The 26,928-nt window shown below is 40.5% G+C and overlaps 2 protein-coding genes across 4 annotated transcripts in view; one reads left to right on the top strand and one right to left on the bottom strand.

Annotated features, from left to right (window-relative positions):
* adamtsl5 (ADAMTS like 5) overlaps positions 1-20,565 on the top strand; it is a 63,666-nt gene extending 43,101 nt beyond the window's left edge. For both annotated transcript variants that reach the window (XM_082515555.1, XM_082515556.1), the window contains 8 exons: positions 170-297; positions 2,582-2,705; positions 5,415-5,501; positions 6,085-6,248; positions 13,217-13,415; positions 16,603-16,713; positions 17,778-17,849; positions 17,932-20,565. In XM_082515555.1, coding sequence (XP_082371681.1) covers positions 170-297; positions 2,582-2,705; positions 5,415-5,501; positions 6,085-6,248; positions 13,217-13,415; positions 16,603-16,713; positions 17,778-17,849; positions 17,932-18,251 — 1,205 coding nt within the window. In that variant the 3' untranslated portion in view covers positions 18,252-20,565. The remainder of the gene's footprint in view (positions 1-169; positions 298-2,581; positions 2,706-5,414; positions 5,502-6,084; positions 6,249-13,216; positions 13,416-16,602; positions 16,714-17,777; positions 17,850-17,931) is intronic.
* A 442-nt stretch (positions 20,566-21,007) lies between these two features.
* serinc4 (serine incorporator 4) overlaps positions 21,008-26,928 on the bottom strand; it is a 31,031-nt gene continuing 25,110 nt past the window's right edge. For both annotated transcript variants that reach the window (XM_082515748.1, XM_082515747.1), the window contains exons 8-11: positions 25,108-25,234; positions 24,848-24,960; positions 24,090-24,243; positions 21,008-23,995 (exon numbers count right to left, since the gene is read on the bottom strand). In XM_082515748.1, coding sequence (XP_082371874.1) covers positions 23,788-23,995; positions 24,090-24,243; positions 24,848-24,960; positions 25,108-25,234 — 602 coding nt within the window. In that variant the 3' untranslated portion in view covers positions 21,008-23,787. The remainder of the gene's footprint in view (positions 23,996-24,089; positions 24,244-24,847; positions 24,961-25,107; positions 25,235-26,928) is intronic.

Below are 26,928 nucleotides of genomic sequence, written 5' to 3'. Positions count from 1 at the left end.
GCCTACTGGAAGTTAAATCCCAGGACTTTGTTGCTGTTCGTTCAGTTTGCTCTCTTTCTCCATGTTCTGGTTGTTTTTGCTGTTCAGTCACCTCCCCCGCTGCCTCTTTGCTTCACCTATTTTCCCATAATATTATAATGAGCCACTGACTGAATATCTTCTCTGCCAGGCTCTAACCCCTGTGAACTCAGCTGCTTGGCCTTGGGTCACAACTTCTACTTCAACTTTGGCCGAGTGCTTGACGGCACAGCCTGCGACAAGGACTCAGGAGCAGTGTGTGTGAACGGACGCTGCCTGGTGAGTGGTACCCAGTCTGTGTGTGTGTCAGTGTTTCCTATGTTTACCGCATAGAAGATTTAAAGCAGACCTATTATGGATTTCCTTGTTTTCTGTCATAAGCAATGCCAGATGCTTATGTTGAACATGGCCGAGGATTCAGATACGAAGGTCAGTCTGTTTCAGGTATTTTTTCCTGCTCTTGGGTCAGTATGATGTCACAGAGAGGGGATATTCCTAATATGGGCACTTGATTTTCACACCTGTGACTGGACTGCAGATGTCACGTCCGGTCTATACCAGGAATGCAAAAATCAGGATATTTTCTCACCACACTATAGTCTAAAAGTTAAACTATTTACATGTTTTAAAGTCATTATACAGTAATTTGATTTTATATGTGGATGCTTTGTGCCAAATTGAGAGTTACGGTTAATTTTTGTTCCTTTTCTACTAAAAAACAAATAATTTCACTTTTCTATCAAATAAATATTATTTGAAGAGAGTTACGTGTCCATTCAGTCATCTGAGGTGCTCCGGCACTCAGTCACATGTCTATGGAAAAAATGAACAGGAGCTGTACTTCTGGAAACAGAAATCCTTAAAAACTCATCCAAGCTTTCAAATGACGGCGATGTCAAAAGAAAACTGGCCCGAGTCTCTTGTGCCTTCAGCTCCACTCTGTTGAGGCATAAGTGATGTTGACCAGTCTCACTGGAGCTCTCTGGAGAAGTGAACTCCATGCTGTGCGTTTGGACCACAGTTCTCTCATCAGTGTAGACTGCAGCCTTCAGTTAGCATTATGGCTCTGCTGAGCTCTCCACAATCCTAGCCTGTCCCCTTCTCACCTCTCCTACCCTCACACGGATGGGGACTGGGTAGGAAACAAACGTGTGTCTCATGGGTCCTGGAGCCCGTGTGCTGTTGGGACATGCATACATAACACTCAGCAGACACATCTGCTGCAAGGGAGGACGCTCACTGCTGAAGCTATTTTTACACAGCCCACAAAGGATTAATTTGTGTCTGTGTTTACATATGCTGCATGTGCATACGTGTGTATTTGTGTGTGAGCATGCTCACATGTTGTGTGTGGCACATATAAGAGGATTTATGGGCCACAGACTTGTGCTGGCCCAGGTCAGAGCTGCCCTGGGCCTGAAACAAGAAGCAGATGCAGCCTGCAGCTCGTGGAGTCCTGCAGGTAACAAACTGAGTTCAGGCAGGTGAACACATGAACACAGGGCCGTATGTGTGCAGTGTAAGTGTAGATACTCCTTCACAGCTAAAACTGCGGTGTTTCTTTAATGTACACCACACAAAATTATCTAAACTCTTTTCAGTTTAAGAAATTATTTCATTCTGCAATTACTAGCTATGTTTTAGCTGCTCCCTAGCCACAGCAGGCAGCACCACATGTTTGATTTTACCCTGGATGCCCTCCTGATCCAACCCCAAAGTGGGTTTATTGTCTTTGGCTGGAATGGAGAGTCCATCGGGATTGGCTGGTTTGTTTTCGCCTGCCTCAAGTGGCCACTTGAGAAACTGCAGATTTTGATACTTGATTAGTTTTGACTTTAAGAAAAAGAATAGTTTTCTCTTCAGCTGTGGAGGTTACCAGTGGGAAAGCTGTCATCCTTTGGATGACATAAATGATTAAATTACTGATTCTGATTGTTCATTTCCTGTTGAACGACCAAACAGTGAACTGACCGTATCAGTTCTAGACTTTAGAAGAGCTGCTCAGCAACAACTTCAACCATTCAATTTGTCAATCTGCTTTCATGCCTAAATGTCACAGCATCCATGTCTTCTTCTGTGCAAACAGATCATGTGTTTTTAATTAAATAGGTTCTCCAGATTATTGATCTCTAGTGTGGGAACCTCTTTGATTGGGTTGTACAGCAGAAATGGAGACCACAGAAGAGCGCAGCCACTGTCGTCTTTCTAGCAACAGATTCTTCACACACCATAAAACATCCTGCTCGTCTTCGCTGCTCTTTACTCTGGCATTTACAGAGACGACTCCAACCCACTCTGCCCTGTTGAGGCCCTGGGGTACAGTTTTTCCACAAAGTAAATGTTTGTAAGAGCAAGCAAATGACAGAGAGAAGCAAATACGAGAAAGAAAGGAAGAGTGAAGAGAGCTGAGGCCCGGCAGTAGCTGGAGGTGACTACATGGCAAAGAAAAGGCCAAAAGAAAGGTTTCTTCTCAGCAGAAAATGCACGCTGTTAGGAAAAACAGGAGCGACATTAAGTCAAAGCAAACTGTCCTTCTCAAAGCGTTTGTCTGTGTTTATCACAGAAACCTGGCTGTGACTTCATCTTAGGCTCAAAGCAGCAGGTGGATGCCTGCATGGTGTGTGGCGGACACAACGCCACCTGCCTACACCACAAGAGTGTGTACCAGAGCAACAGTCTGGAGGCAGGTAGGAAACACACACACACACACACACACACACACACACACACACACACACACACACACACACACACACACACACACACACACACACACAGAGTAATAAGGACTGAAATGCCAACACAGCGTGGGGATATTTCCAGTCCCCCCTTTGTGTTTTCCTACCCAAATGCTATTAGTCATTCAAGCTCAGGGAACTGTTCCCTGATGAAGTGAACATTAACCATGGCAACACGTTTACCAAATAAAAGCAGTTGGCTGCCTTCCAGGAGGAATCGAGCTAACAACAGCTACAAAATTACAGTTGATTCAGGAAAGAGGAGGAAGAACACAAAGTTCTTTGGGCCATTCTGGCTCGGTGCCACCACATCATGTTCTACCTTCATCAGCACTTGTACTCGAGAGGATAATGTGGGCTATGACTGCATGCTGGGAGGAGGTTTTCAGAAGCTTGTCTGCCTGTATGCTCTATCTGAAAAGAGAAATAACAGGTTAGAAAACACAAGTATTCACTACTTAAACCCGGCCAGCGAACTAACTGTTTCTAACTCAGTTTACTTTGAAATTTAATCACATCAAAATGTATTTCAATTATTAAACAGAGCAAAAACAAAGCAGCAGGCAGAGCTTGGACTTGGACACATGTTCTTCAAGTTCATCTCCAGCCTCTTGACTTCATCCTGCATCTGTGTGCTATGTTCCCCCGTATACTGCAGACAAACCCCACACACTGGGTTGCAGTATTATACTGCATTGTTTGCCCTGTTTAATTGAATTAAGAATTCAAATGTCAATGTAAGTCATCAGCTGGTGAGCAAACCATGGAATAGTCTGTGTATACAGAGGTCAAGACTTCATAGACTTCATAGTATTGGTATTTAACCAAAATTCTTTTTGCAAAAACACCAGTTGCCATCTAGTGGCCTTGCACGTTTAAGGCACTTTGGCTACATTTTGATGTGATTTTTGGCAGCTTTTGGAATTTGTTGGCTGCTTTATCTTCAGAATAGTTACTTTTTAACTCATGTGAGTTTGGAGGTTTGTTTAGGGGGCATTCCTATTCAGCTGGGAGCATTCATCTAATGAATGGAAACCTCAACATAATACAGAGCTTTCATGTTATTCTCAAACATTAATGGTCTGAGAATAATAGATGGAAATAAACAAATAATAAGCACCAGATTCTGGGGAATTAAACCTAATTACAAAGTGCCTAACACCTCAAGTGTGTCACTTTGGCTCTGTAACAGTGGTTCTCTCTCACAGCTCATTGTGTAGGGAGACCAGAGGTGATAGATGAAGTCCTGGCCCATAATGGCTCAGACTGAGAAAGAAGAACACGGCTGATAAAGGCTGCTTTGTTTGGGTGACTCAGCAGCCTCCAAGGGCTCTTTTTCCTTTCCTTCACCAGTGGAGGGAGGGCCAATGGGGCAGCACGAAACGGTTCTTTCCAAGCTCCAAATGCACATGGCCCCGAGCTCATCGCTGATCACATGCCTGCCACTTTGACATTTCAAAACACTATATCATCATAAAGCCCTGCAGATTCACCTCGAGAATAGTTTTTCTCCGAAACTGGTGAAAAGAAAAACCAGAGTGAGACACTCTTTATACGTCATGATAAATGAGCTTCATGCTGTTGATGCTTTGCGCTCGGGGACACACCTGAGACTTTTTCTATTTCTTGAAGTATCAGTCTGTAAGGAATGGTTGGGAGTTTAGAGTCCATATTTCTTTTTCTTTGTGCTTAATTAGGTTTAATATTACTGACATTACAGATCCCGTTTGTCTTATAATGACACGTTACAAACCATCGCCTGCAAGTGTACAGCAAGCTCTTTTAAAAGCTATAATCATGTGATTAATAATCCAGGTTTTCTGTGAGTCACTGATCACAGAGCACTTACTGACTGCTCAGTTACACAAAGGTAGACCCTGAGTATCAGGTGCACAGTACAGTCTGAATGCTTCTAAATATCTATTATGTTTGAAAAATGACAGAATGTATCAAACTAGGATAATAGTACAGTCAATTGTCTGGAGATGTGCAAGTTTATAGCCTTTCAAATAACATTCAGTAATGCATAGTAGGTTTTTGGTATCCACCATGTGACCATTTAGAGTTAAGGGTGGGGTTAGGATAGCATCCACAGCATTTTGTGGAATTTTCACATACATAAATGAGAAAAAAGTTCTAAATGACAGAAAAACATTAAGATGTTTAAAAAATGTTTAAACTTTGTGACTGCTTGTTTAGCATGGCACTAAAATGGTAAATGGACTGGTTCTAATAAAGTGGTAGTCTAGTAATCTGATGTTGGTGATTTAGTTTTTAATAAAAGAGTTTAAACAAGTAACTGAGGGGTTGATTTCTGTCAGGAGGCTGGTCTGGTCTTGTAAGATGACTTGAACGTGAAGATGCTTTAACATTACAGACACATCCTTTTTTTGGACCGTATATATAAGTAAACACTTCAACCTGCAGACTGAGCCATAACTCTCTCTGCAATCCCAGAGGCAGATGTGGGATTATTGTTTAACCAACAAGCTTCTTTTAGATGATTTCTAGGATTTTCTTGTTTCCTGGCTTCCTGGTACTTTGTATCCAAGCTTGCTGTTGGTGTTGTATTTGTGTAGTTGATTGGAAAAAAAATGGCCTTTTCTGAATGTGGTGCAAGAAATCCAATTAAAACCAAGCTTTTACTCTCTCTGTCAGGCGGGCCTTTTGGATACAATGAAGTGGCCATGATCCCTGCTGGAGCAACTCACATCCGAGTCACTGATAACAGCAGGAATTATCTTGGTAAGAATCCGTCTACAGAGCCGCTTTTTCTCCCTGTCTCTCTTTTACACACACCAGGCCTGCTGTGCGTTTGACTTTCAGCTTAATTCCATGGCAGTCTCTTTGCATCACTGTTTCATAGCTGCAGTGTAAATCAGTTTTATAATTCAGGTCTACACATGCTGTGGCTTCCTCTCCCTGGAGACAGTGGGCTTGGCGGTCCCATTTGGTTTCTGGACCCTCTGAACGTTTCCCAGGCAGCAAAATAACCAAGGGCATCTATTCTCATCACAGTTTATGAGACCAAAATAAAACACGCCCTGAAACAGAATGCGCTGTTGTCTTTAAAGAGACCCTCATAAAGGCTTTATTTGACCACTTGGTTAAGACAGGTGAAGGTACTTGTTTCCATCCATGTCATGGAAAATCTCTCCCCTCCAGGAGTCACTGCTGCCATATATAGTCAGGCGCCATATTTCTGCTTCTGGCATCCGGCCTTTGCCTCAACTTCACCCACTGATAAGGAAACATAACTGTTTCCTTTGATGTCGAAAGACATGCCAGTCTTTCCTTCATTCTCATGACCTGTTCTTCCCTTGCACAGCCCTGCAGAATGGACGCTCCCAGTTTTTGATTAATGGAAACTGGAAGATCAGCGTTCCAGGCGAGTACAGTGTAGCAGGGACTAAGCTGGTTTATCGGCGCTCAGCAGACACCTGGGAAAGCTTTGAGGTGCCAGGACCCACCCAGGAAGACCTTCATCTAATGGTAAGAATATCTGAAGATGCTGGAACAGAACAAATATATATAATTCATTGTGGTAATGTACAGAACCAAAATGAGAAAAAAGTTGTCTCTGTCCAAATATTTATATATATTTTATAAATCAATTACATGTCTGTTTTGACACTGAAGACTTTAAAGCAGTGGCGTGTCTAGAAAACTTTTGTTGGGGGGGCCAGGTAGGGGCACAGATTTGGAGAAGGGTGGCAGATGTAATTGGCAGATAATGTTAAAAAAGAATTCTGCCAACCGTTAACCATAATTCAATAACCCTATAAACCTAATAACCGAATGCGCTTTTAACTCTTATTAGAATGAGATTTTAACCACTACAGAGCAAAGTCTTTAGATACTGTGTTGATAAAGTATAAGAGATACAATCAGTGCTTTGTCAGTGTTTATTCAGCATTCAAGGACAGCAATATTTGCATAGTATTTTTACTGACATATAGTGCACATATGTTTTGAGCAAAAGCATTTTTGTAATATTAAAATATGAACATTTTTAACATTCAATTGGCAAATTAGCCAATGCAAAACTTTATCTGCCTATTAAAAAAAGAAGATAATCTTCTCACAAACTGGTGTTTGATTTTGAAACAGGAAAAAAGTGGGGAAACAAATGAAAAGACTAACATTTGAATGAAACCTGAACGCAAGTAAATACTTTCTATGCCTTCTTTTGATAATGTTTTCAGTATAAATTGTGCAAAAATAAACTTCTTGAACTTTTAATATGAGTCTGTTACGTGTTAGGAAGACAAGAAGTACAAAAACATTTGTAAACAGCAGCACTTGGAGTTGCAAAATATTTATGTTTTGAAAGTGAACATTTACTCAAGTACCTTGACAATATAAACATCCCTTCCTTGCATTTTCCTTCTCACACATACCTTCATTTGTAGAACTCACAGGTGACAGTGATGACTGCTGCTCAGTCCACCTTTCCCTGACATTGCTCTCTGCTTCTGGGTGTATTTTAGCCTTCTTAAGAAAGAAATTCTCAATATTTTGAGATCTTTTCATTCTTTCTCTTCTTTTATCTCTACTGGTTGGCCCTGAAGTAATAAAGCAAAAACTTATGTCACAAACAACAACTTTCCTGATGTATGACCTTGACTAGAAGTCAGGGATGTCAAATTCTGGCCCTCATGGACCCCTATCATGCACGTTTTAGATGTTACCTATACCAACAGAGCCAATTCAAATCAAATAATCCCCAAACACCTAGTTGTGCAGAAGTCTGTAAATGATTCTTTAAATCAGCTGTGTTGAAGTATGGAAACATCTGAAACCGGGAGACCAGGAGCCTTGAGATCCAGAACTGCACATCCCTGCAGTGAACATGGCACAGGGGTGATTTACACTCTATTCATAACATGGAGCTGGCAGATAGGATAAGTAATGAGAGGAATTAGATAGACCGCACAGTGTAGTGTAAGTGCTGCGTTATGGTAAACTTTGGTAATATTGATGTATAAAGAACAACACTGGCTGATGACGAAGTACAGTCAGCTGGCATGGTGACACTGCCAGTATTAACCTGCAACCAAATCTGCAGCTCCACACAGCAATGTTACGACTTGGATTATATCTTATAACTCATAACTCTTATGCTAGCTCCCCCCAGCAGCCTACTGTCTGAAATATGCGACGGCTGCAATAATTCTTTAACTGTTATTTTTTCCTTGGTATTCTAATTTCACCGAAGTTTACTAAACTCAACAAACTTAATATTACTTACTGGGACATTTATTCTCTCATTTTCTTTTCACCTCATTTTCTCATTTTCTGTGGTGCCGTCTTTCGTGCTTGGCTCTCCTTCCTTTGCTAACGTGATGCTCATTAGTGATGTTCGATTCAATACTCGAGAATCACTTTACTGACTCGTGAATCATGATTCACAAGCCCAACTGACTCACTGACTCATCCCTGTTGCTGTTAGCAAACTAATTTCATTAGTAGAAATATATCTAGCTTATAATTAAAATTGTGGGGAAAAAAACAACAGCCAGTTTCTTAAAAAAATTTCTGCTCTGAACTGGAAGAAAAAACCCTGAGTAGAAGCTCACATCAAGACAATAGCTCCTCTGTTCACAGTAGCAGCGCTCTGCTAACATGCTAACAGCACATTTGAGTTACTCACCCCCTCCCTTCACGTGCTGAATCGTAGCGTAAGCCAGTGGTTCCCAAACTTGTTTTGCTGGGCCCCCCTTTGTTTTACATGAAAAATGTTCGCGCCCCCCCTGGCGCGCACACGCACAAACACATCTTCCAACCACACACCCCCATATTTTGCACCATTGCGGTTTATTTCACACCTCAAACATTTAGTAAACAATTAAGCAAATACAAGTAATCTGCAATAAATTACAGGTAGTAATAAAATAAACTACTGACTCTTTTACGCTACGTCCACACCTACACGGGTATTTTTGAAAACGCAGCTGTTTCGTCCACACGTAAACGGCGTTTCGAATCACCGAAAACTGAGATTTTTTTAAAACTCCTTTTTTGCGTTTACGTGTGGACGAGGAATACAGAGTTCGACACGCAACGTCAAAGGTATGTGCCTTTTTTTCACGTCAGCTGTGCGCCACGTTATTGTTTACATGAGAGGAATTGCAGAGTGGCAGATAGTCAGATTAACAGTATTTTGTCTCTATCTGCAGTTTTTACAGGCTTACATACACACACGCAGTTACTGTCCCTCTAATTACAAAGGCAGAGGCGTCACGGTGTAATTATTTTACATGTAGTTGTTATTTTCCTGTGTAATAATATTCAAAATTGCTATCAATACATTTTTCCAAAAATGTCTCTGTGCAAAATGGGTTCAAAAACATAAACAGCTGTGGGATGCTGTTTGTCCGGGATTTGAACCAAGGGAACGAATCGTGGCAGGATCAGCCTGATATTATTTGTATCCCACTGTAACTTTACTGTATAAAGAGCTAACATCTCCAACATGTCAGGAGTAGTTAGTCATTACAACAAGTGTTTGTGAACTAAAAATCAAGAATGTGGGATACTGTTTGTCCGTGATTTGAACAGCCCAGCGCTGCTCTCGACACAGGGAAACCAATCCTGCAGGGAAACCTACCTCGGCACTTGTGCAGGTGAAACCATGCTTCACCATATTTTCTAGTCTTTGGCTTAGAATAGAGTTGGTTTGGAAACATATTCAGCTATGCTTCATCTCCTGCTTTGCGTTCCTGTGGGCGCCCCGTGCTAGCAGTGTCCAAGCGTTGTTGTTTTTTTTCCCTTTTCATACCGTACCCCCCCCCCCCCCCCCCCCCCCGCAATGGGTTTTGTTTGTGCAACACATGCACAATGCAACATTTGCAAGGCAGTTTTGTCTTTTCGAGGGGGAAGCACGTCCAATATGAGAAGACATCTCAGTAGCAAGCACCCCACAACAACAACAGCACAGTCAAAACCCAGCTACTACCATTGGACAACCTAGCAGCCAGCAGCAGGAGCAACAATCTTCAACAGCAGCATTATCAACAGCGGTCACATCACCTGTTTATTCCAGCAGCACATCAACAAGTACTCAGCAAGAGAATACAAGCACACACACAGCAGGGCAAGGACAACAATCAGCAAAAAGAAGACAGAGGCAGTCTTACATGGGAGCATTTGTGTCAAGGCCCATGATGCCACTTCAGCAGAGCAAGGTTGACCAGGTTAAAATGATTGCCCAAGATTTTCAGCCCTTTTCAATCGTTGATGACAGAGGATTTAGGGAATTCACCAAGGCACTTGATCCTTCATATGTTCTTCCCAGTAGAAGTACAGTATCCAGACAGCTGATGCCCGATTTGTTTCAGAAGATAAGAGCTGATGTTCAGGAAAAAATCAAGACAGCACCTGCTGTGTGCTTAACAACTGACTGCTGGACCTCCAGCACATCAACAAGTTACATGTCTGTTACATGCCACTATGTGACCAAGTTTAAGCTGCAGTCAAACTTGTTGGACTGTTTTGAATTAACAGACAACCATACATCTGAAAACCTGGCTAGAGAGCTGGAAAGGATTGCAACTGAATGGGCCATTATGGAAAAGATAGTTGCATGTGTAAGTGATTGTGCAGCCAATGTCAAGAAGGCTGTGGGTGACATTCTGCACTGGAACCATCTAAATTGTTTTGCACACATTTTGAATTTAATAGTCAGAAAGGGAATCCAGCAGTCTCAAATTCAAGAAATTATCAGAAAGGTAAAAGCAATAATTGAATATACACGCCGCAGCAGAGTGGCTTCTGCTAAACTGAGAGAGACACAGCAGCAGATGGGACAGCCCCAACTACGACTGAAGAAAGATGTTCCAACCAGGTGGAATTCCACTTATTACATGCTGAAGCGGATTGCAGAAGTGAAGGATCCCCTCATTTCCACCCTGGCCTTGGTGAATCCACAGCTGCAAACCCTGTCACTTGAAGAGTGGGAGATGGTCAAGGAAACCTGTGAGGTCCTGCAGCCTTTTGAGGAAGTGACTGTGGAACTGAGTGCCGAAAGGTATGTTAAAATAGTTTCATAATACATGTATATATTTCATGTTGTGTCATTACATTTGCCTAAACACATTTTTTCAATTCTTTCCCAGATAATAGCATTTAAGATGTTTCTTACAACAGCTTACAATTAAATGTAAACTGTGAAATGGTTTTCTATGACAATGTATGCTTAATGCACTGCACTGCAGGGGCTATAACTGCATTAAAACGCATGGAACTACAGTCTTTCCTTTATTTCTCCTCAACAGGTTTGTTACTGGATCAAAAGCCATTTTAATGGCAAGAGGGCTGCAGAGGGTTACTGCACACAGACAGAGAAGTCCTTCCATCTATCAGCCAATCCGCAACATGGTAGATATTCTCATGGCAGAAACTGTCAAATGGCTGGGGGGGATCGAACAAGTGAGCCTGCTTACAGATGCTACACTTTTGGATCCCAGGTTCAAGAAGCATGCATTTTTGCATGATAGACATGCAGAAGATGCTGTAACAAGAGTTGTGGAAGCTGCATCGAGGTCCTTAAGACCACTGCCACTGGCAACACCCAGCACAGAGGAAGGAGAGGGTGTCCCACAGGCCAATCCTTCCACTGAGACAGTGCCTGTGATTTGGGCCGATTTTGAAAAGCGGTTTGCATCACTGAGGCCAGGAGTCCAAAACCCCTTCACAGAGGCAATGCTGGACCCCCAATGCTGGACCCCCTGGAGTGGTGGAAGTCCCGTGCCACTGTCTTCAAAAAAACCTGCGATATTATGAAGACGAGACTCTGCATAGTGGCAACTTCCGTTCCATCAGAGCAGATCTTTTCAAAGGCAGGACAAATAATTACAGACAAGAGGAACCGTCTCAGCCCTGGAAAAGTTCGGGAGCTTATTTTCCTCAATGCCAATCTGTAAGGGACAATTAATTTTGAAGTGGACTAGTACTTTTGAATGCTTTAATCTGTGAATTTTATTTATTTTTATTTCGATTTTTGATTTTGATGATTCACATTTCATTTCTATCTGTCAGAAATTTCATTGATATTCTATTGAAATAAAAATAAATGTTCCCTTTACAACTCTTTATTTTTTTGCTCTTTTTTGCTCTATAAAAAAGTTGTTTTTCTTTTTCAATCACTCATCTTAGCAATTGGGTTTACATGAAAAGACAAACAAATTAAGTTTGAGTGAAAATGTACATTTTTTGCACTCTCCTAGCAACTGACTCAGTGACTCAAATGACTCAAAACACCCGATTTATTTTGGTGAGTGACTCATTCAAACTCGATTCACTTATTGTTTTAGCTTCGGGGTGGCACCTGGGGTGGCCAGTCTGGTTGGGCTGGACACGCCACAGCTTTAAAGGTAAAGGTACCAGTACCATAATGGCTGATGTAGCTCAGAGCCAACTGGTCATCTGTCCCAGTTTGTAACTGTTGAGGATTAAACCACATAAAGCATCTGGGCAGCAGTTTGACCAGACTGTTTCAGTTTTTGTTAAATGCATGCGCATTCCCAAATATATGGAAGACTTCTATAATTAAAGCACTTCCCAAAAGCCCTTGGTGACTTTCATCTAGGTGCTTTAACTTTTGACTTGTCCTGGCTAAATATGTGGCACAAGTGGTTAGTGAACATCTTACCTCAGGTGTAGTGGATCAGTCGGATCCTTGCAGTTTGTATATAAACCACAAAGGGGCACAGAAGATGCAACATGATTTTATTTAATACAGCTGCATGTCACTTACAGTAAAAAGATGCTATTTGTCAATCTGACTTTAATACAACAACAACAACAAGACGGATTCGATGGATTAGAATTTGAACATATTTCCAGGTGAGGACTGAGGAAGGAGATTGGAATTCTAACTGATAATCCATTATTAGTTGATGTTTAAGGTTCACAAAATGTGAATTACACAGTCTCCAAAGGTTGATTCTGTTCATCTGGACGTAGCGTTTTCAGCTGGTTTCAGTCATTATGCAAATGTACTGTTTATAAGATTGGAAACCTGCAGTCAGCTGAGACTGAAGAAGTCACTTGGATGAGTGACGAAACGTTTCTCCCACTGAAAACGTCCAGATGAACAGAATCAACCTTTGGAGATTTACTTACCTGGATGATTGAGCATCAAGACGGTGAATTACACAGGCCTGATGACAGGTCCTTCAATTTCTGGTCAGTCTGTGGGAGTAGCTTCAAGTATCTGGGCACATGTACCGATAACAAGATGACTAACAACAAAATAGAAATGAGAACGAGGAAGCTAGTCAAAGACTTTTTCTTGGAGTTAGCCCAAACATTTTGGAAAGAGTATATGTCAGCTCGGTGAAAGAATCCGGTTACTGCAGATAGAAATAGAAATCTTCCTTTGGCTCTAATGGTCCTGACTGATAGCTTGCTATTTTTCTTTTTCTCCATGCCACTCTGAACTGTTCACTTGTGTGCAGGTTCTGGCAACAGACAGAAACCCGGGGATTGAGTACGAGTATTGGCTCCCACCAGACCAGTATGCTCTCTTCCACGGGAGGAGGAGCCCACTGCGACAGGCTCACCATACTGCCAGCTACCTACCCTGGAGTCAGCCCACTGCTTCAGCCACAACCACCACTACCAGGGTTCCACAAAACACCCCCCGACCTCACTGGTGTAAGGCCCATATACTCTCTTTAATTCTCGTGAAACAGATTCATACATTAAACCATTAGTTTAGTAAGTCAGTAAACTGTAAGTCAGTCAACCTCTCAAACAACCTCATGTTACTTAAAGCTCAGTTCAGGTTGAGAAGAAATTTTAGGCTGCCTTTAAAAACACACAAGTACCACATTAAAGAAATTTCTGCCAGTCATTCCTGTAAGAGGAGAAACTCATGAAAGAGTGTGCCGTCAGCAACATTCAGACCATCTGCCCTATACTGAGCAGATACTTACATGAATACAGTGTTTTTATTGTTTCTTTAATGATAACAGCTAAAATGGACTTTGTGCTATCTTTCCAACGTCATAAATGCTGCCTTCTGTGGTGTTGTGCTGTGGATCTGTTACCAGAACCAGACAGATTCATTGTGTCATTCCACAAATACCTACAACACCATTGGTCTTTGGTTGTCACTTTTCAGTAACTGAATGCTAGCTATGATGCAAAGCAGTGTTTTCTCATCACCAAGTATTGTACATACATGTACAGCACTCACTTACAAGTGTTCTCTGTTCACTTTATATTACTGGGCAACGAGCAGTCATCAGGGAAATCCAGGTTACAAAAAGAAAAAGAAAACTAAGGCTTTGGTCCTGTGCAGTCTCTGCAGTCTGCAGTAATAGCACTAAACATTTACAGTAGTTTATACTCAGTTTACATGGATCACCATCAGACTCTTTGTGATCTGTGTGACGGATGGATTTATTCCAGAAACAGAGGCTGTTTCAGCCACATGCAGAAACAAAAATAACCCCACACGGTTATGCTTTGAAAGTAAAAATGCAGCCGAATTATTCAGTGGTTAGTAAAGCTCATCTACAAAAAAAATGTCAGTTCAATTGCATTTATATAGCGCCAAATCACAACAACAGTCGCCTCAAGACACTTTACACTGTAAGGTCGACCCTACAGTAATAGATACAGAGGAAAAACCCAACAATCATATGACCCCCTATGAGCAAGCACTTTGGTGACAGTGGGAAGGAAAAACTCCCTTTTAACAAGAAGTAACCTCCGGCAGAACCAGGCTCAGGGAGGGGCGGGGCCATCTGCTGTGATTGGTTGGGGTGAGAGAAGGAAGACAGGATAAAGACATGCTGTGGAGGAGAGAGAGATTAATAACAAGTGTGCCATTAACAGCCATTTAAGAGCTGTATCTGTACAGATGCAAGTGCTCACTTTAAACCGCAGATACAGAATGTGTGTAAAAATACAGAAAGAAATTATAATTTCTTCTAATCACCAGCAGGGGATGAAAAACAAGTTTGATTCTGCACAAATATGAGGCTGAAAATGCCTGTTTTGCTACATTCCTCTGTTTTTTCAGGAATTATGATGTGTTTATGCTCTCAGGTGCTCGTTTGAAGTCAGACTATAACATGTTATTCATGTTCTATGTCCTTCTGAGACACAGCCTATTCATTCATGCCCTCTGCAGTAGACACGCAAGTCACAAAAAAACACAACTGAAACAATAGATGCTCCTCACTGACTTTATAAATTGATAAAGCAACGCTAATGATGCTAAATTAACAAACAAACTTGTGGTAATGCTGAAAATAGCAGATTGCTGACCACTCTGCAAAGTACTTGAAAATGCAGAAAGTACACATTTCTGAGTAACCTAATGAATATGTAATTAATTACTTTGGACATATTTATGCATCTTTAATCAGCAGCATGGGATGAAACTAACTCAGAAATATTGGCTGAGTGACTCCTTTCAGAGATAAATATAAAGCCAAGATTAGCTCATGAGTGCATTTTATTGTCTGACAGAGGAAGTTGTCAGACGAGTGGCAGCAAACCTAAAGGCGTGCACACAGCACCCTTACAGAAGTTCTAATTCAGCTGAATAAGTGAAAACACTCACAGTGGATGAAGGGCTGAAAAGAATCCATGTTCAGGTCCCATTTGATTTTAAAATAGTTTATCTGCAGGCTGGCCTGGTTGCTGCTGAGAAACACAGCTGGTGTAAGTTTCAGGATTACAGTACACAGTACACATGTGTTCAATCTCTCCTTAAATATTCACATGGGAATCTGCACTGAGCCCGAGGAGCCATGCCTTCTTGTCAGACTCCATCCAACCCTGCAATAAATCTAAGTAGCCTCTCTGGAAAACATTTTCCAGCAGGGGAATTTCTGCCAAAAGCAGAACTCATATCATTGACAGAAATAGTATTTTGATTGTTTATTAGATAAAAACGGGACTCTTCAGGTTGCAATGATACATAATAAAGTCAGAATGAATTTTTTTTTGCCGAAGCAAAACAGACTGTATGATGCAGGTTTTTTATATATTTTATCTTTTACAATGCCAGGTTTAGTTTTAGATATGTAATGTGAAGTTGAATAACGGAGACACATCGTGGATTTTTAAGCTGCTCTGTCATTTCTTTTTTTTTTTCAATCATGATCTCTTTTATTGAGAAAGCAATTGAACATAACAGTAGTATGGCATTGCTTTCACATTTTTTAACTTATAATTGAAAGGGGAAAAAAAGAGAGAGAAAAAGTTGCTGCTCTCTCATTTCATTAATATATTCAAATAATGTTTCCTGTTGTGTTTTATATATATAATGAAAAACACTGTTAACTGATAGGCTGTAATATCAGTGCATGCCTGTTGATCATTATCCAAAATGAAATGAACAACAGCAAACATTTAAGCCACAACACGACATAAAATATGTTTTTATAGCCAATGGAAATGGAGTTCCAGAGGAAGAGTTTGCCTTTCTAGTACACAGCTATAGGTTTTTCATTAGTGCTGGATAAAATGGAATGAAGGCACAACTTCCCACTCTTAAATCCAGAGGTTTGTTGCCTAAACTTAATAAAATAAAATAAACTTAATAAAATAAAAAACGAAAGCAACGAAATATAAGTAATAATCAAAAATAGGTTAAAAAAAAGTGGATCAACCTTGACTATAGACTGTATATAAAAGATGAAAATAGCCACCGTGACATCACTGACCAGTTTTAGACTCAGACCAGTTTTTGGTCTCTTCCATGTTTTTGCTTTGGAGCCCAAAGTGATTGTGGTTGCAATACATAGAGAAACAGCCAATTGTAAGATGCCCAAGGATTTGAAAAATCATGTTGATATTAGTGTGTTGATTTTGTCTCTTCTAGTTTTACAGCCAGTGAAGCCACCACACCACCAGCGTCCCCACCAGCCCATCCTGCCTCGTCTGGAGCGGGACGAGAACCGTAGAAATTTCCTCCCTCAGCCCTCACCTGAAAGTATGTTCAAGCAACCCATCACATCACTCAACAAGCTAAAACTGGTATTTTTTAAAACTTCATGTACCCTATAAATTAGATCAGTCCCAAATATGTGCCAAGGCCAAATGCCACATTAACTCCAAGCTAGAGTAATAAAAAACAGCTTGAAGCACAAGAATAACAAGAGGTCTTGTGTATTTTGCTAAGACCCCACATAGCCGTGATCTCAACAATCAGTCTGACATTAAGAGAAAAAAGAACTTGATACCTTTGACATTTCAGTATATGCAACACTTGATAACTGCACAGCAGAAGTGTGGCTAACGTCCTTGAGAATAATATCATCGCAGAGAGAATCTGTAGACTGCAGCTGTCTTTGGTTATGGCTCCATCTTTGGGGTCAAAGTTTTTGGCATCAGTCATTGTGACCAGTCCTAGTTTTGGCACTGGGACCACATTCACAGAGGAACTGTGGCAAGTTATCTGAGTTACTGAGAACAACCTACTAGCCAAGTACCTTTAAAAAGAAACATTTGATAGTACCACCTTTAGTGTTGACGTACCTTCAGTGTGGCTCTCATCCAAGCCTGTGTGTGATGACCCACTCCATCCTTCCCTCCTTTTGGCTTTGAGTGGCAGGTTACATCTGTTGGCATGGGGCTCCTGTGCCTGTGCACTATCAACGTCCTCAGAGCTCAGTTGTTTCTTACCCCTGAGAAAACTGCACACACCTTATTCACCCATTTACACAAATGATTGTACTAACCACACACGATGGTTAGTTTAGCGTCTCTTCTTGTGTCTTTCATTTAAAATAAATAGTCTATTAATAAGTATTTGTGTATGTCTCCCTTTTTGTCTTGTGGCCCGTTTTTGGCAAGTGGGGGTTCATCCGGGATGAATTTATTACAATGGCCATTTTTGGCTGTCACAAAAGGATCACTATCTTCTAAATGGCAGAAACACGAATTAAAGACTAATTAATGTTTTTCATCTAATTCCATGGGGTGTATTTCTATGAGACATATTTTTATTTATGTCTGCAATTGTCTGAACTAATTTGCGGTTGCCATATCCTTCAGGGCATTGTGGCAAATGCCAGCGTGTTAAAGGTCGACGAGAACGCCAGAGACAGTATTGCCAGAAGGACTTTGGTAAGACTACATATTCTATTTTTGCTGTTTTTAGTGGCTTGTTACCACATACAGCTGTATTAGTATCGCTATTTTATTTTAGTTTTCCGGGCAAGAGTCCTTTTGAAGCTGCAACGAGGTGAGGAAACTCGTTACGACGTCCAGATCATCCACACCTACCGGAACCGGTTCCGCCTGGAGCACCGGGAGTTCCTGTGGGTCCCTAATGTGTGCGACTGCCCTAACCTGGAAGTAGGGAAACAGTATATCTTTATGGCGCGACGTCACATTAATTATGAGCGCACATTAAACCGAATTCTGCTTGAAGAGGAGAGCTATGTGGTGCCATACAGACCCAGAGAGGATGAACTGTTATGGCCGCTTGAAAGGCTCTGCAGCAACAGAGGACCCAAACAGAACTGAGGGGATGAGTGTTGTCGCACGCTTTACTCAGATATAACATTTCTGGACCTTTAAACCAACATCAGATTCCTTGTGATGCATGTATTCCAGAAATACTGAGAGTCCACGATTATTTAAAAGCCTGATCAGCTTACTGTACAATTTAGAGCACTTTAGGTGACACTTGTGCCACCTTTAAAAACACCAAAGAGAAAAACTGACTGAAATGGCCTTTTTATTGTGGCTATTTCCCACAGCCATCATATATTTTTATATTATATTTGTTTTTGTGTAAAAGAAGAATCCACTTTGAATAATTTTCTCCCTTTTCTCTTTAGTATTTCTGAAAAAATGCCTAAAAACCAGAATTTTGTATGACAGGAAGCACATGGCGATAGCTGTGGTTTCAAAATAACTTCTGATCCTATCAAAGTCTGTGGGAGAATGGCTCAGTCACCTATTTTGGGTTGTTCTGAATATATGTTTTGATCTGTTTTGTAAATCTTGGTCATACTATTTTCAAATAGCATATGTGATATGAAACCTCCAGCTCATTGGCTAGCGAGATGTCATCAAGGGTTGATCGACAGCACCAAAACAATAAGTCAAATTCAACTTATAGGTTCATTACAGCATCGAGACAGCAACTTAGATTACAGATATCCGAAGATATTAGTGGTGACGAGGTTTTAAAAAATTAGAGCTGTCATTAAATATTACACTACATGATCAAATAAAGACACTTCATTATGAGAAAGGGGACAGAATGCAAAGCTGGGTTTCCAACAATCACGTTTTCAGATGCTAATCCTGGGATGTTGATGAAAACAATCTCACCTGGAATAAGGTATACTGTGTGCCAAACTCAGCTCTGTGGAGCAGCTGCTGCTCACCTGCTTTAGACTAGTCATAGTGCGAGAGGCGGGGCACACCCGGACAGGTCGCCAGTCTGTAAGTGGGCTGAGAAGCGGGGTACCATAATAACAAGCCATAATTAGTGAACATGAGTGGACCGATATCAGATGAACAACTGAAGGTTGTTCACCAGTGCATTATTGAGGCACTGTAAAATATTTAATCCCAACAATGGGGCTGTTTCATTGTCTTTTTTTCTTTTTTGAAATAATTTATCTGAATTTCAGGAGTGGGACCACACCTCATACACTTCCCCTCTGGTCCCATGGTTGTATGGTTTTCTTGCACATTTCCTTTCATTTTCACGCTTGCCAATCCACACAATGCTTGGCCCAAAAGCTCCTGCCAGTTCTCCCTGAGGCCTTCCCCAGTCCACAGACTCAGGTCTAGCTCTGAGGCCTTCCCCAGTCCACAGACTCAGGTCTAGAGCTATCTTTATTCCATCTGCCACTCTCTTTAAATAAACACTGTCAATCTAATCAAGGATGTGGTTCTTGCAGCATTAATTTGATGTGATAGTTTGTGATTCACAAGTTAATCAGAGTGTTGAACGTCCACAGCGTAATTCATTTCAGATTTTTCCAACATGGAGGTTTGGAAGTCTTTAAGAAGATCGACAGACTGGCTACCTGTCCAGAGTAAAAGTAATTCCAGTTCTTCTCACTGCGTAGTCCTTTCTCAGACAATAGACCAGAATATAATGCAGACACTAACTTCACTACTCAAACTGTGGTGTGACCTGTCCTTACACTACAGACAATGGGAAAAACCTGAAACAGCAGTCACGACAGACTGAATTAGATGCTTTATCTTTGACTGGTGATATCTAATAACAGATTGTTTCACAGTGTTCATGTATGAAAAATAAGCTTTAATCATAACACAATAATTTTGTGTCAGCTGTGTAATGTCTTTCATAACGTTGCTTATTTGCTGTATTCATTTGTTAGAGTATGTTAAATCAGGTCTGGCCTTTGATACTTACAGAAAATAAATATACAGTATTTTATTGTGTGGCGCTGATTAGCTACAAATGTACTACAATATAACTGATTATAACTGTTTTAAGAAACCTTGTAATGAGTTAAATGGTTGAACTCTGCTTATTGTGTTGTGGATTAAAAATATCATATTTGCTTTTGAACCTAATATACTGTATGTATATGTGCCAAAGAGACTCTCTTTGTCTTTATAATGTGCGTGTGTATTCAAAGACCAACCAATGTAAAATAACAAATGAGAAAAAATTAACATCCGTAAGACAACTGTATTTACAAAAACCCTTTACATCTACACCAAAGGAAGCACTAAACAGTGGCTAATACAACTTTATACACACACACATACACATATATACATATACAGACATATATATACACATATACATATATATACACACACACACACACATACATACATACATACATACATATATATATATATATATATATATATATATATATATATACATACATATATATAATATATATATATATATATATATATATATATATATATATATATATATATATATATATATATATATATATATATATATATATATATATAATTGTTTTTTACTAAGCCTGGTTCCTGCTCATTAACTGTATGTGAGTCATCACAGACACTTGGCTCAGTTTCCCTTCATTTGAACAGGGACTATTGGAAACCAGTCCTAGGCTTCATATACTTACATCAACGAGACCTTTTGTGGGATGGAGCGGGGCTATGTTAGATGCACAACATATTTCAAACTCGCTCTTGCAGACATGATTACTTCATTTGAAGGCATGAGACAGGAAGCTTCTATCCCTTCTGCATTTTTAATACTTTTTAAGCACTCCTGGATTTATTTTTTTAAGTTTTTAAAATTGCTTCACAATTTGCAAAAATAAATGTAAACAATAAATAAACGTATCTGGATAATTATTGTGAAATACAGAAGTGAATTATGTCATTTTAACACGTCTTCAGTTAATCGTTAAAAAAAAATCATGTAATTCTACTTAGCTGCCTCTCAATTGTTTTAGTAAACTTTGTCTCAGAGTATTTAAAGATCAAATTCTGATGAAACAATGCAGACATGATCTTTTTCAGAATTTAATTTAACACATGAACAAATCTTTCTTTGGGTTTGTGTGGAAAACGAATCAAGAGCTGCCGCATCAAACAGAAGTGGGAAGCTATGAATGAATTAAAAGAATAAACTGATGTTGTTTGTACATTTTCTGGTTTCGTTAGCGCTACATGAAATAAAGCTCACATTCTGTGCTGGATGGATTTGTTTATCGTTTATTGAGAAATAGGGATGGGTATCGAAAACCGGTTCTTGTTGAGAACCGTTCGCACTGTTTGAATTCCTTGGAATTGTTTGCCATTTTTGCAAACGATTCCCTTATCGATTCCAGTCGCCCCGAATGACGTCACCACATTGCGGAGCATCATTTACCTGGCAGGAAACATGGCGGCTCAAACGCTCAAAAGTTTGATTATACTTTACGAGAACGGATGACAACAGGGCCACTTGCAATACTTGCAAAGTAGATATTTCATTTAAGGGAGGAAACACTACGAATATGCAAAAGCATTTGCTCACAAAACACGCGATGACCTTAAATGAATGTCGTGAATCTCAACCCAGCAGCAGCCGTAACGTTTGCACGCCCTCTCCCGTTACTGCGGCAGGTAAATAATCAACTAACAGTGCATATTATGTTAGCGCGATCTGCCTTATTACTAAACCTGCCATTACTGTGCATTTAGGTGACCATGATGAGAGAGACAGACAGAGTCTGGCTCAGTCGCTGGCAGTTCTCGCTGCAGTCTACCGGTAGCGTCTCCTTTCAGGCCAGGATAGACGAATGTCACGAGCAGTGACTAAGTTTGTGGTAAAAGGCTTGCACCCATTTGCCACAGCAGATGCCCCCGATTTTCGGTAAGTGAATGTGTTTAATTGTAGGCAGGGACATTACTGGATATTCTTGTGTAATTGCTACAGAATAATTTATGTTATACTTTGTTATTGCTACAGAAGAATATTTATTTTATTATTTTACATTTACAATTTCTTTTCCAGGGGACCCTGTGACACCCCATTGAAAAGCCGTAGGCTGTGGATCTCTTAAGATCTCACTGTTGGGTTTGTTAGGCCATGTTACTCCTAAATTTCTATCTTGTTCAAAGAGAAGATATAAAACAAAGTTCTAAGCTAATCGACCTTAGTGTTCTCCTTTTTTAAAAAGAATCGATAAGAGAATCGATAAAGAATCGAATCGTTAAACAGAATCGAAAATGGAATCGGAATCGTGAAAATCTTATCAATACCCATCCCTATTGAGAAGATCACCAACACTTTTGTGTCTGTGCATTAACAAACTAAAGCCAGAAGTTTACTGGCTTTAGCTTACCTTTACAACTGGCAGCATGGGGAAAAGCTAGGCTGGAAAAGCTAGGCTAATGTGTTAGCGATTTCTAATCAAGATGTTAAGCTAAAAAGAACGAGTTTTTTAGGGTGTGTTTGCAGCTACCATCTGGTTAACCGAGACTGGAGAATCCCTCATGTTGGACTGGCAACCACACACATCAGGCAGTTGTAACTGTCCTCACAATGAAGGAGCTGATTACTGCTATGCTACTGCTATAGCAGTTACGCCCTGCACCGACCACTACAGACATCAAGGCAGCGTCTACATCATCTTCAAATTGGATAAAGTTAACTAATAAAAGATAAAAGGTTAGTTATTACTGATGTAAACTTGAAGATTTTCACATGGGTCTGTCGGGAATGCCTTGTTTTATATGGAGCCAGTCTCATGTGCATTTTTCTTTCTTTCAAGATGACTGGATTATGCTTGTTTGTATGTATGCATGACGTTATTTTAGATTAAAGATGAGTGGGTCAAGTGTAGTTATGTGTAATGTGACCTTTTTTTCAGGTTTGCAGTTGTATGCGGAGGAGAGAGATTAGATGTACAAAAAGATTCAAAGTTACTGCACAGATTGAACTGTAAATGTGTCGGTAGGAAAACGTGTTGCTTTATAGGTAGTTCTTAAACTGTTTGTGTTTTTGCAGAATTTGAAAGATTTGTTCATGCTCCATAACCCTCAATTATTTGTCATAGGGCTAAAAAGGCTCTGTGCTTTAGGGCAAATTCTTTATTTGATATACATGAAACAGTTTTAAATGTTAGGGACATGCGCCTCTGAAATAGTAATCTAGCAAATACATAAACAGTGTTCTCTCTTACAATTTTAAGTGTCTACATACTGCAAAAATAATAAAAATACTAAAATGAAACATTCAAAATCTTTACACCTACCCTCTTACTGCGATACCCAGTATACTGAGTGAGAGTTCATTTCTGATCCCTTTGGCAATTCATATTGTAATGTGCTTCTAAACCACAGTTACATCCTTGTTAGTGGTTTAGGGTATCAAGCCTGTGACATCAGGCCTGTGCCCAGTTCTTCACATGTCAGCAGGGGCACCACCCGTGGGTTTCTCTCACAACACCGTGAGTCTTTGACCCCTCACCCCAGTGACCTCCACGCCTGAAAATTTCCTCCTGCTGGGCAACACGGGGAGGCCCTCCGACACCTGACCTCTTGTCCACTCTTCTCCTGCCAGGCTACTTCCTGAGTGTCAGACACTGACAGTGACATGGCGGGACGATGTTGAGCGGCGTTTGATGCGTGATCGGCGAGGTCTGGATTCGTTCTGACAGCTGCACAAAGGGCCCAGCAGGAGCCAGAGGTAGAGGATCACACAGGCCCAGCAGGACGACATCTTCACCCAGAAGGTAGACCAGCTGCCGTGGGTGAAAGTGGTCTCCAGCACTGCTGACTCGTAACTGGGGAGAAGACGGCACAGATTACAAAAGAAACATCTCAGAAATGTAAAATATATATGTATGAGAACAATGTCTAGAACTGTCACTTACTAACCTGAACCAGTTAGTGAGGGTCATCATGACGTACAGCGAGGCCAGGAAGAAGACAAAATGAAAGAAGAAGTAGCTGTAAGCCACCCTCTGTGTCTCGTTGTGAATAACCTTCTGACAGCCTTTGTTCTCGTCATCAATCGCAAAATCTTCTTCAGCTGGAAGATTACAAGTGATATGCTGGTTACTGCAGAACCATCAGTCCACTGTAGCATCAACTGTGAGGCATAGTTAGGATTACACAACAGCAAAGGTGTTTTTTTCTTCTGCACACACAATCATTTATGAGAGAGAGCACTGAGTCACAGTGAGCATGGTTGAAACATGACAAAGAACCACCTGGCCTACCATAATCTGCATTTAGTAAACAAGTGGAAAACATTATTCTGCTGTAACATTTGTATCATCAAGTGTAAGGATTAGCTAACAATGGTTGCAGCTTTTGTATTTAAACTCAATCAATAAATCTCCAGTGCCCATCAGCGGGACAACGTTAGCTCCTGATGTCAGGTGTCAGTTTCAAAAGTCTGCCGGTGCTGTTGGTGATCCTGGATCGAGCTGGTCTTTAGAAGAACTGCAAGTGCTTCAACATAGAGTTTACATTTGCACACTTCTTGTTAAAGACTGACACAAGTTGATACCAACCTCTTACCTTTACATCCTCAGTTTTAAGGGAGTTAATTTAGTTGCAAGAAGAGTTTTTAAATGGTAAAATGTAGCATAAGGACCAAATGAAACCAGGTTAAGTGTTTTAGTACACACCTTCTTCTTCTTCAGGGCAGCAGAAACAGCATGTAGCTTTCTGGAACTCATAGCGGTAAACTTTGATCATCCAAAATGGCCCGAACACCTCTGCCAGGTAGGAAGCTTCATTACTGGAGGGAAATTAGACATCAACACATTTGTTGCCCCAGCAGAGATATGTGGCTGTGATGTAAAATGCAATGCACGCTTACAGGACATTTTCAGTCACTTCTTTGTATCATGCAGATACTCTGTCTAAAGATGAAGTGTTTACTCACCATGCAAAGAGCACACAGCAGTACATGATGGCGGCTCCAATTATGGCCACAGCGTTGCCTTCTTTCTGGATGCCATCTTGTCCCACACTGGGGTAACAGACGGTCATGTTCATGCCCTGGTACACAACTGACACAAAGATAACACAGCATGCTAAGTTTTACCATCGCATCACACCAGGAAACTCAAACGCTGGTTTATATAATGTATGAATGGCTGAACACTGACAGTACAGGTTCAGAAGATGAAACAATATCACAATTTATATAAAAAAAAAAGAGAAATCTTTATTATCAGAATACTTTATTAATCCCTGAGGAAATGATACGGTCACAGTTCCTCCAACACAGTAACTGACTCAATATTAAAATATGACATTTTTCAAAGGACTCTCGATCTACTGTGTACTGATTTTAAATAAACACAATAATAACATGGACTGAACCACCACCCACAACCACTAGCACTTTATATAGCCTCTGTAGAAATTATCCACATATTTCACTTAGCTTAACTGCACTACTGTAAATGCTGTAAAATACAATAATTATAATTCTACAACTGTTTGCAACTGTATATAACTGTTTATTAATATGTATAAGCTAACATAGCCTGTACACTCACTACAGCTGTAGCCTGTACATACTTATAGTATATTCATAACATACCTTCATACCGTGTACATTGTACCATACCTATAATAGTTCCATATTCTGTAATATATCTATATTATTGCTAAAGCAGTTTGTGGATGGATGCAAACTGCATTTCGTTGCCTTGTACTTGTGACGTGTGCAATGACAATAGACATGAATTCTATTCTAATTCTAATCCTTAGCTATGGTGGCCGCTGTAGGACCAAGAGCCCTGGCCAGCGTTGATCTGCGGTGAGTGTAGCCTGTCAGGCTGCTGTTTACCTCAGCTGTGCACATCTGCTCAGTCTTGCTCACAACAATGATACAAGTCGAGGAGTCGGTGACGCTCATTTGCTGAACATCTTCAGCTTTTCTGTTGTTAGCTGCTGTTAGCCGGCCTTCACAAAACTTTTTATTCTCTAAACTCTCATTTGTCCAGAGGATCACATGACCAATCTGGTGACAATAAGTAACTGCAGCAATATCAAGAATAAATAAGCATATTTATGCACAGGAATTAAAACACCGTGCCATTTGGTGATGTAATTTTGTGTATTTAAAATAATTTTGTTATAAATTGTTCCACAAATTATGTGGCCAGACGTTTGATCTGTTAGGAGAATTATTTACGCAAAGAAAATGTTCTGTTTTGTTATTGTTGAACAGTAAAAAGGACGGTTTGCAGTTATTACAGTTCTTGTTGTCTAAGGTGTTGTTGATGTATCCAAATCAGAGTAACTAAGAAATGAAGCAGAAACTGTTGGCACCTGTCCCAGCTTGTTTTCATAACCTGTGGTTACTGCTCTCGCTCTCTACAGTGTGCACACACTTTGATGTTTAAACTGCGCTTTAAATAAAACTGTAAAAAACTGACTTCTGCCAACCTGCACTGTGTGTTCTAAGGGGGGGGGGGGGGGGGGGTAGTGCACCAACGAAAGAAGGACTATACCCCCACTGCTGGGGTAGAGGGCTGGCACGTTGTAGTAGCAGTTCAGCAGTGTTCTCACAGGCCCGCTAAATGCAGAATATTTCCTGTGGTTTTAGCAGAAAGCAAAGCTGCAAGAAAGAATTTGATGAAACTGCTTTGAGAGTTTTGTGCTGTAATATTTTTCAGCTGTCATGGCACACCACGTGGAAATTTTAGTTCACTCTTATCAAAAGCTGTGAGCATCATCCTCATAACCTTCT

Source organism: Aulonocara stuartgranti (assembly GCF_965226115.1).
Source record: "Aulonocara stuartgranti genome assembly, chromosome: 1".
Taxonomy (NCBI): domain Eukaryota; kingdom Metazoa; phylum Chordata; class Actinopteri; order Cichliformes; family Cichlidae; genus Aulonocara; species Aulonocara stuartgranti.
The sequence above is the reverse complement of the archived record's forward strand: the minus strand, read 5'-3'. Positions and strand labels throughout refer to the sequence as shown.